The 11,162-nt window shown below is 41.2% G+C and overlaps 1 protein-coding gene across 1 annotated transcript in view; it reads left to right on the plus strand.

The window, feature by feature from the left end:
• Nucleotides 1-11,162, plus strand: part of EP400 (E1A binding protein p400) — a 108,364-nt gene that overhangs the window by 25,624 nt on the left and 71,578 nt on the right. The window contains exons 5-7 of the mRNA XM_010852522.1: nt 8,832-8,922; nt 10,293-10,400; nt 10,906-11,162. Of these exons, the coding sequence (XP_010850824.1) occupies nt 8,832-8,922; nt 10,293-10,400; nt 10,906-11,162 (456 nt within the window). The remainder of the gene's footprint in view (nt 1-8,831; nt 8,923-10,292; nt 10,401-10,905) is intronic.

Here is an 11,162-nt window from a genome sequence, read left to right on the forward strand (position 1 = left end):
TCCCAAGAAGTGATGGGACCAGATGCCATGATCTTCGTTTTGTGAATGTTGAGCTTTAAGCCAACTTTTTCAGTCTCCACTTTCACTTTCATCAAGAGGCTTTTTAGTTCCTCTTCACTTTCTGCCATAAGGGTGGTATCATCTGCATGTCTGAGGTTATTGATATTTCTCCTGGCAATCTTGATTCCAGCTTGTGTTTCTTCCAGTCCAGCATTTCTCATGATGTACTTGATGTATTTTTATTTTTATAAAAATACATGATGTATTTTCCCCCCTAGAAGTTGTATAGTTTTATGTTTTACATTTAGGTCTGTGATCCATTTTGAGTAAAGTTGTTGTTGTTGTTGTTGTTGTACTGAGTCTTTGTTGCTGCGCACAGACTTTCTCTAGTTGCAGCTACTCTAGTTGCTGTGCGGAAGCCTCTGTCCATGCTGGCTTTTCTTGTTGCAGGGCACAGGATCCAGTGTCCGTGGGCCCAGTAGTTTTGGCACGTGGGCCTAGTTGCCCTGCAGCATGTGGGATCTTCCCAGACGAGGGATTAACCCATGTCCCCTGCATTGGGAGGCAGACTCTTAGCCCCCGGACCACCAGGGAAGTCCTTGAGTAAAATTTTGTGTAACATGCAAGCATAGCTAGAGGTTTTTTCCTTCACATATTGATAGTTAAGCACCATTTCTTAAAAATGCTATCTTGTAAAAAAAACAAACAAAAAAACCAAAAATGCTATCTTGTATCTGCTGAGTTGACTTTGCATCTTTGCTAAAAATCCCATCTGTTGGGTCTGTTTCTAGGCTCTCTTCTCTTGCATTGATCTATATATCTTGTTGGTAATGCCATACTGTCTTTACTACTGCAGCTTTATAGTAAGCCCTGAAATCAATATTGTTCTCTTCAGCTTTGTTCTTTTTCAAAATTGTTTTGGTCATTCTGGTTCCTTTCACTCTTTATATACATTTTAGAATCAGCTTGTCCATATCTATTGCATTGACTCGGTTGATCTGTTTGGGGTGAAGTAATATCTTCACAACATTCGGTCTTCCAGACCAGGAATATGATATATTTCTCCATTTATTTTTGTCTTCTTTGATTTCTTTCATCAATATTTTACAGTTTTCAGCATGCACATTCTAGGCACATTTTGTTAGATTTCTGTCCATAAAGTCTAGTTTTTCTGTGGTTCTATAGATGGTACTTAACTTGAAAAATTATTTTCTAGTTGTTTATTACAAGTATATGGGAATACAGTGAGTTATACAACCTTGCAAAAAACTCATTTATTAGTTTTAGGAGCTTTTTTGTAGATCCCATGGAATTTTCTACCTAGAGAAATCATGTTTGCAAAGAAAGCAAGATTTATGTTTTCCTATTTATATGCTTTTTTTTTTTTCTTTTTCTTGCCATGTTGCACTAGCATGAACTTCCACTGTGAGGCTGAATAGGATTGGTAAGAACAGACATTCTTACCATGTTGATCTTAGGAGGAAAGCATTTAGTCTTTCACCACTAAGTATGATGTTAGCCATAGATTTTGTAACTATCCATTATCAAGTTAACGAAATTCCTTTTTTCCTAGTATTTGTCATGAATGGATGTTGAATTTTGTCAAATACTGTTTCTGCATCTAGTTACCTAATCATGTGATGTTTCTTTTTTGGTGTAGAAATGATGAATTATATCACATTAAGGTATAATTTGTAAGCAAGGACTACACAGATCTCAAGTGTTACAGTTTGTTGAGTTTGACAAGTGACGGTGTAACCCACGCATATATTGAGATGTTCACTTCCATCAAGTCTTCTCATGTCCCTGCCAGCCATCTGCTACCCAGCTCCCAGCCCATTTTATTCCTGTTTATTCTACTACTACTGTTGATTTATCTTTAAGGTGTATTTTGACTGCACTGGGTGTTAGTTGCAGCATGAGGGATCTTTGCTGCATCATATAGGATCTTTTGTTGCTGTGCATGCACTCTAATTGGAGCACACAGGCTTAATTACTCTGAGGCATGTGGGATCTTAGTTCCCCAACCAGGGATTGAACCTGCGACCCTGGTGGTGCTAATGGTAAAGAACCCACCTGCCAATGCAGATTAGACATGAGAGACTCAGATTAGATCCCTGGGTCGGGACGATCACCTGAAGGAGGGCATGGCAATCCACTCCAGTATTCTTGCCTGTACCGCAGCAAGCGAGGCCATGCTCTAGAGCCCATCAGTGGCAACTACTGGAGCCCCCGCACCTAGAGCCTGCGCCGTGCAATAAGACAAGCCAATGCAATGAGGAGCCCTCTCAGCACAACTAGAGAGTGGCCCCGACCACTGCTTGCCACAACTGAGCCAAGCGGGCCGCAGTCTATAAGGTTGCGCAGAGCTGGATATGACTAAAGCAACGTAGCGTGCATGCATGCCCCTGGTATTGCAAGGCGGATTCTTAACCACTGGACCACCAGGGAAATCCCTCTTACTGTTTATTTTGATATTCAGTTTCTCTGTAATTTGACCAATGAGAGCCCTTTCAGACAGGCTCTATATACTTTTGACACATCCCTGTCACTCTCTGAGTACTTCCTTACCTTCTGGCACAAAATATTGAAAGTTTGTCTTCCATATGCTTTGATTCAGTCCAGGAATCAGTCATTTCTGTAAGGAACCTGGTTCCATTTAGTGGGGAATAATCATTTGAACCCAGTATTTAAGTGCTTGTGGTAATGAATGTGATACATTTTCTAAATTGGAAATTGTCAGAAAATTTATCAGTGAAACGTCTTTCCTATTAGTGCTTAGAAGAATGTAATATATCAATGCATTTATAAACCACATTGATAAATATTTTTGTAAGGACAGTGGGACAGTGAAAGGCAGAGAGTACCCGTAAACCTAGGTGCATGATCTCCACAATGACATAAATTAAACCCTCCGATTTACTATCATACTAACCAGATTGCCGGATTAAAATTGGACAGAATCTGTTGATTTAGGTTTGTGGAAGTCTCTTCCACTTAAACAAAATTATTTGTTTATTTACTTATTTGTATTTATTTATTTTTAGCTGCACTGGGTCTCTCTTGCTGCACAGGCTTTCTCTAGTTGTGGCAAGTGGGGGTTGGGGCCACTCTCTAGTTGTGTTGTGAGGGCTCCTCATTGCCTTGGCTTTCTTGTTGCAGGGCAAGTCTCTAGGTGCGGGGGCTCCAGCAGTTGCCATTGATGGGCTCTAGAGTGTGGCCTCGGTTGTTGTGGTACACGGCACGTGGAATCTTCCTGGGTCAGGGATCAAACTTGTGTCCCCTGGGTTGGCAGGTGGATTCTTAACCACTGGACTACCAGGGACATCCTCTCATCCACCTTTTTTTTTTTTTTTTAATATTTATTTATTTGGCTACAGCTGGTCTTAGTTGCACCGTGTGGGATCTAGTTCCCTGACCAGGGATTGAACCCAGGCCCCCTGCATTGGGAGCACGGAGTCTTAACCACTGGACTACCAGAAAAGTCCCTTCTTATTCACTTTTGATGGGAGTGTAGTGTGAAAACATTTCACATGATCTGGAGAAGGTGAACGTGGGCAGGCCCTTTGACCCAAACAGCATACTCTAAGGATACTCTTGTGTTTGTGAGCTGGAAAACATATCTAATAATGTTCCCAGCAGTATTGTTTATGATAACCCCAAACTGGAAAGAAGCAAAATGTCCACCTCAGCAGAACAGATCAGTTGGTCGTGCACACTCATATGTTCTGTATGAGTAATCAGTGGTAAAAATGAGTGAGTGGGTGTGGGTGGGCCTCAGCAGCACCATGTGGAGCAGAAGGGGCTACAGGAGAGCCCAAGGGCAGCATTCTTCAGTTAAAGTTCACTAGGAAGCAAAGTGTTAGTCACTCAGTCGCGTCCCACTCTTTGTCACCCCATGGACTGTGTAGCCCGCCAGGCTCCTGTGTCCATGGAATTATCAAGGTGAGAATACTGGAGTGGGTAGCCATTCCCTTCTTCAGGGTAGATTCCCAACCCAGGGATCAAACCCAGGTGTCCTGCATTGCAGGTGGATTCTTTACCATCTGAGCCACCAGGGAACCTTCTTGACCTGTATGCAGGTCAAAAAGCAACAATTAGAACTGGACGTGAAACAACAGACTGGTTCAAAATTGGGAAAGGAGTATGTCAAGGCTGTATATTGTCACCTTGCTTATTTAACTTAAATACACAGTACATCAAGTACATCATGCGAAATGCTGGCCAGTCTGAATGAATCACAAGTTGGAGTCAAGATTGCTGGGAGAAATATCAACAACCTCAGATATGCAGATGATACCACTTTAATGGCAGAAAGTGAAGAGCAACTAAAGAGCCTCTTGATGAGGGTGAAAGAGAGAGTGCAAAAGCTGGCTTAAAGCTCTACATTCAAAAACTTAAGATCATGGCATCTGGTCCCATTACTTCATGGCAAATAGAAGGGGAAGAAGTGGAAACAGTGACAGATTTTATTTTCTTGGGTTCCAGAATCACTGTGGACGGTGACTGCAGCCATGAAATTAAGACACTTGCTTCTTGGAAGGAAAGCTATGAAAAACCTAGACAGTGTATTAAAAAATAGACACATCACTTTGCCAACAAAAGTCTATATAGTCAGAGCTGTGGTTTTTCCAGTAGTCAGGTGTGGATATGAAAGTTGGACCATAAAGAAGGTTGAATACTGAACAATTGCTGCTTTTGAATTGTGATGCTGGAGAAAATTCTTGAGAGTCCTTTGGATTGCAAGGAGATCAAAGCAGTCAATCCTAAAGGATATCAACTCTGAATATTCATTGTAAAGCCTAATGCTGAAGCTGAAGCACCAATACTTTGGCCACTTGATGCAAGAGCTGACTCATTGGAAGAGACCCTGATGCTGGGAAAGATCGAAGGCAGAAAGAGAAGGGGACGGCAGGTGATGAGATGGTTAGAGAGTTTCACTGATTCAGTGGACATGAGTTTGAGCAAACTCTGGGAGGTAGTGAAGGACCAGAAAGCCTGGCCTGCTGCCGTCCATGGGGCCGCCAAGAGTCAGACACGAGTAGGCGACTAAACAACAAGGAAGCAAAACCAAACGCAGCATGGAGTGGAACGTGGCCTGTGGGTTTTGGCACCAGGAGGAAACGGTCACCCGTGGATCAGGTGGCCAGTACCTGGTGGGCCAGGGGATCCTTTCATAGTGCACCAGGTCTCCAGGGCATGAAGCCTCAGGATCAGTACATGGGTGTTATTACTTTGTAAACTTATAAGTCTTTCTACTTAGCGTTTTATTATGAAAAATTTCAAATAGAGAAAAACAGTGTTCAGTGAACATTCATTAATTTCTGTTTGCTTCTCAAAGATTTTGAGGTAGTATTTTTTCTTTTTGGTTTCACCATGCAGCTTGCAAGATCTTAGTTCCCTGACCAGTGAAAACCTGGCCCCATGACAGTGAAAGCGATGAGTCATAACCACTGTACTGCCAGGGAATTCCCCCAGATGGTTTTTATTACAGTTATTTAGATCTTAAAGAAATTCTAATTGGAGATTATTTGTCAGTGATTATAATGTTAAAGGAAATGAATAATAATTAGAGTTCTGTAACCTTATCTCAACTATTGATTTTTTTTCCATTTAGAAAAATTTTATTGAAAAATAGTTGATAAACTGATTTCAGTTATATACACATGTATATATAGATGTATATAGATATTCGTGTTTTTTTTTTACATTTTCTTCCATTATAAATTATTACAAGACGTTAAAAATATAGTTCCCTGTGCTGTACAGTAGGTCCTGGTTGGTTATCTGTTTTATATAGAGTAGTGTGTATATTTTAATCCTAAATTTCTAATTATCCCCCAACGATTGATTTTTTTATTCTTATATGTGTGTTCATGTTTTTATGTGTATAGTTAAAAGTTTATAGTTATAAAGTGGTAGCTTAACTTGATTTAATAGACATACTTGCAGAAAGAAGGCATGAGTGATTTGTTTGTGCTTTCCTCTCCTTTATCCTTACTGAAGAATAACCTTGGGGAGACTTCTTTTTAGAATCTTGAATTGAGAGACAAAGTCCTGTCTACTTACAAGTAGTTCTTTTCTTTTTCAGGCACTTAGGAAGGTCATCATCTCACTGACCATGTCCTTTTCTTTCACCCAGCCCTATAGTCCCCATGGTGCCACTCAGCTTACATGTGTTGTTTAAATTGGATAGAAATTTACCCATTGGTAACCAGCTGGTTGTTAATACAGCAGTTGGTCTTAATTTCTTCCTCCAGAGTAACATAAGTCTGCTTTTCTTTTCTGACAGCTACATCCCCAGTTCCTTCAACTGTTCTTTTTTATTCTCCCCCATAAGTATTTTTTTTTAATTTTTTAAAAGAGTTCTAATATATGATTGTTATTTAAAATCAAATTGGTATTTTAAAGACAGCAGGGTCTTTCCCATTAAAATAGTCATGAAGACGTATAAGAGGAAATTAAAAATCATTCTGAAAACCAAGAAACAGTGGCTATCAGGAATTAGGCCAAGACAAGTGTCTTTGATGACGTAGTCTTTTATGTTTAATGAAGTGTAATTTGTCAGCTTCTTCATATGAATGTCCAATCTTGTAGCTCATTTGGTTGTAAAGACTTCTCATTTGGTTTATGTTGCTTTGGAGTCTTCAGGAACTGACAGGGTTGTGTGCGTCTGAGTCCCCCTCTGGGCTCTCTGCTCAGTTTTTACCTGTCATCCATCCTTCAGCAGCATTGTGCTGCTCTGGTGTCCACACCCTGTGGTGAGTCCTGAAGTCCAGTCCTTTTCTAGTTCTTCTCTCAAGAATCTGTTTACAGTTCACTAACCTCTGCACCCCACTCTACTGTTCAGCCTATCGAATGAATTTTTTAAATTTCAAACACTTTTTCAGTTCTAAAATCTCTGTTTGGTTCTCTTTTTATTTTTTTGCTGAAATTAATTTATTTACAGTGTTTCTGGTGTAAAGTGATATATATATTCTTTTTCAGATTGGTTCTATTTTTTAATAATTTTTTTTTTTCTGTGAAGATAGCCTCTCATCCTTCGTAAAAACATACTTTTATGTCCTTGGACATACTTATTAAAAGCTGCTATGAAATCCCTGCTGCTAATTCCAGCATGTGAATTGTCTAGGGGTTGGTGTCCATCGATTTGTTTTCTGAGTATGACTCATGTTTTGTCTCTTTGTGTTTTGAAGTAATTTTGAATTGGATCATGGGTGTTGTGAATAATAGGTTGCAGAGACTCTGAGTTCTGTTAATATAATATTCTTCTGAAGAGTATTGATGGTTTTGCTTTCACATTTAGTTAACGTGATTGAACTGAGACAGTGAACCCTGTCTCCTGAGATCTCAGTGTAGTTATGCTGGCCTGTGCTTGGAGCCTTGGCACGAGTGTGGTTTAGGAGGCAGCCAGAGATCAGGCTCCAGCTGCCCCTTGTGGTGATTCCCCCTCACTCACTTCTGCTGTGGTCTCCTGTTCTCCAGCCTAGTGGTCTTCAAGCCAGTGAGGCCCTCTGTCTCTGGGTCTGAGGCCTGCCTTGTGCCAAATGCCATAAGCCCAGAAACCTCTGCTATTGATAGTTCCAGTTCCTCCGTGCAAGTATCGAGTTCCATCCTGTATCTGCACACCTTTTCACATTTTTTGTATTTCTTTTAGAGTTAATGTGTTTGGCCCAATGGGAAGTTCTTGGCCATTACTGAACACAGAACCCTGTACCAGTTTCGTTTATTGAAAACAAAACAAAACACCCTCTTTTTGCTTACAGAAGTAATACATTTTCATTGTAAAACATTTGGAAAATTTAGAAAAAGTGCACACACCCAAATTATAAATTGATTATAATCTTATCCCCAAAGATAACCACTGTTCACATATTGTCTGTCTTTTTATATCATTCTTTTCTCTCCTTCTCCCTCCCTTCCTCCCCCCATCTTTGTTACATGTAAACAGGGGTGGGGTGGAGTGCTTGCTTTGCCTTTTCATTACTGAGTCCCTGTACCATGTGAGGCAACACCTGCCGCATGGCTGGTCCTGGTGGTGTAGTACCCACTCCTAGATGTCAGGGATCAACAGCCGCTCTCACAGGCAGGTACTTTGTTCAGACATCTATGACTTGCATTTAAAATGCCTTGATAAGTAGAGTAGATATAGTTTAATTATTTAAAAATAATTAGCAACTGTTAACCTCGTTTTTAGCATTCAATATCTCTGCAAGATGGTACAGAGATGTCAAAGGTGTAGGGTGCCCAGTTTCTGTCTTTGATGGTAGCTTTTCATTAGAACATTTTAAATAACCTGTATATATTTCACACAGCTATATATCAAGTAGGGTGCTAATTGCAGTACCATTTTGAAGTTAGATTGTTATTAATTGGAGTTTTAGTGCCATTTTCCAGTAGGAAGACAGTTTCAACCTTTCTTCTTATCATTCAGCTTTGTGATTTTGGCGGGCTATGTGACGACAGGTAGTGTAATAATTAGGGAGGCTAAGCTGTAGTCCTAAACAAAAGTAAGATTTCCTGCATTAGAGTCTGCTGTCACTCTGTGTACAAAGCCAGTTCGTTTCTGAAAGACTCTAGAGTCACATTGATCTGAAATTCCATTTAAAACCAGAATGCAAGTCCTTTTTTATTCTCCAGAGGTAAGTTAGAACTTAAATTATTTTTTACAATATGTTGGGTAGATAACATTTCTCAAAAATGAATGGACTCAGTGTTTGGGGTGATTATGACAGTTTTAGTTTACATTCATTCTTGTGATGCACTTAATTTATGAAAATCTCAGTTTTTTTTGTTTTTTGTTTTTGTTTTTGTTTTTGTTTTATCCCCAGCAGCAAGCCCTTGCAGGGACCCTGGTGGCAGCAGCTGGAAGTGCGATCGAAACGGATCCCTTTAAGAGACAGCAGGCGGGACCCCCGGCAGGTATGTCATGGAGCACAGGCTCAGGGGCCTACAGAGCCAGTTGGCTTCTTAGTTTGGGAGTTCCAGTGTAGTGGCCACCTGTTTCTGAAGCGTGGCCCTTAAAAGAATTTAGTTCTGGTTTGTTTCTACTTCGAAAGTTAATTTTTCTTTGGGTAGTAATCAACAAAATATTCTTGTGCATGTTTATGTGTACTGAAGTTAGAAGTTTATTAGTTGAATAGGTATATTCCAGTTTCATTTTCTATGTGCATTTATAGGCTCATGTCCTCAAGTGTAAAGCCATCTGCCTTTTCAAATTGTCATTTATTTTTTCAAACTGGATTTTTTCTCCAACTTAGAAACTTAATACACATTTTGTGTAAAAGATTCAAACAATTCAGCAGGGTATAGTTTGAGCTCACCTCTGGTTTGGTATTCCTTCTCCATTCCCTAGCCACACAGCTGGCTGCATGTGTTCATTTTCCCAGATAAGCATTGCTTCAGGTGTGTCATTCTGAAAAAATTAAAATGCAATCCTATATGCACTGTTACGCCTTTAATATTAAATGACTAGGTTACGTTTCCCAGTCATGGACCTCATTCTTTTTGATGGCTGCAAAGCATTGCACCCGGTGCATGGATGTTTCCTTTATTCATTAAAGAATAATGTTAGCATTCATTTGTTAGTGTTACCTTTTTTCTGTTATAATAAAAATAGGATTAAACCTTTAGTTTCACATTTTTTCCTACATGTCTGTGCATGTTTGTAAAAGCAGCTCTCCAAGAATGAGACCGCTGATCAGAGTGTGTGCATAGTGAAGGGTTAGTGGTGCTAGGTTGCCCTCCAAAAGGATAGGGCCAGTTTTTGCCCCATTAGCAGTTTCTGGTTCTCTCAAATTTTGGCCATGTTATTAAGTATGACCAATCTTTTAATCTTTGTCAATCTTGCGGGTGAAAAATGAAATGTTTGTTTTGAAGTGGATTTCTTTCATTTCGGTAAGGTTGTAGTATCTCTTCACATTTTTAACCATTTGTGAATGTGTCCCTCTGCTAGCTGTTTGTGTTCTTTGCCCATTTCATCTGTCTGGTTGTTGAGCCTTTTCATATTAATTTGTAAGAGCTTTCTGAATGTTGCCCATCGTGTATGTTGCAGATATTGTCTCTTAGGTTGACGCTTATCCTTTGCCTTTTTATGATGCTATTCTTTATATTTACAAGTTTTTAACAGAAAGAAAGTGTATTTATCAACCTTTTATGGCTTCTGCATTTTGGTTCATGCATAGAAAGGCCTCTCTGTTCAAAGATGATAAAAACACTTAGACATGTTTTTTCTACTACTTTTGTGGTTATTTTTTTACATCAAACTGCACCTTTTCTGAAAATTATTCTAGAGCAGTCTAAGAGACCTCGACTTGAAGTGGGTCACCAAGGGGTAGTTTTCCAGCACCCAGGGGTGAATACAGGAGTTCCTCTCCAGCAGTTAATGCCGACAGTTCAAGGTAAGACCCAGCACCAGAACCAGCTCTCTAGTTCAGAAAAAGGGAGTGCAGAGAGGGCTTAGGGAAGCAGCACCAGGCTGGACGTGTGCAGTCCAGGTAGCATATCCCGGTGGTTTCTGCCGCTGGGATGTTCCTCTGAGTCCCACTTAACACAGCATGAAGAAACCACTGGAGACTAGCTCTTGTCACCTTAGCGGAGCCGCACGCCCCACTGTCCTCAGCTTCTCTCTGGTTTTCCCTCCTGTGTATTTTCTGACTTGCTGCTGTGGTAGGGACCCTGCGGTTAGTCTGTGCCTGCTCTGCTTGGCGCTAACTCGCAAAGGCCGAGCGCCTTTCTTTCTTGTTTGTGTGCTCATTTATCACGTTAGACCTAATACACACAGGTTTCCCGCCAGTTAAATTTCCCCTCTGAGTGTGTGGTGCTGTCAGCGCAGGGTCTGTGACAATGCTGGGAGGTGGAATCGAGCCCCAGAGTCAGGGCTGCTGGGTCTTCCCTTTCTTGCAGGGGGAATGCCTCCTGCCCCGCAGGCCACCCAGCTCGCCGGCCAGAAGCAGAGCCAGCAGCAGTACGACCCCTCTACTGGGCCCCCGGTGCAGAACGCCGCCAGCCTGCACACGCCTCCGCCGCAGCTGCCCAGCAGGCTGCCCCAGGCCGGCCTCCCCGCCGCACCACTGCCCCCCGCGCTGCAGTTCCCCCCACAGCCGCAGATGGCGGAGCCCCAGACCCAGCTCCCAGTCCCCGTGAAGACGCAGCCGCCCAAC

The sequence above is a fragment of the Bison bison genome, unplaced genomic scaffold, assembly GCF_000754665.1.
Source record: "Bison bison bison isolate TAMUID 2011002044 unplaced genomic scaffold, Bison_UMD1.0 scf7180017864312, whole genome shotgun sequence".
In the NCBI taxonomy this organism is placed as follows: domain Eukaryota; kingdom Metazoa; phylum Chordata; class Mammalia; order Artiodactyla; family Bovidae; genus Bison; species Bison bison.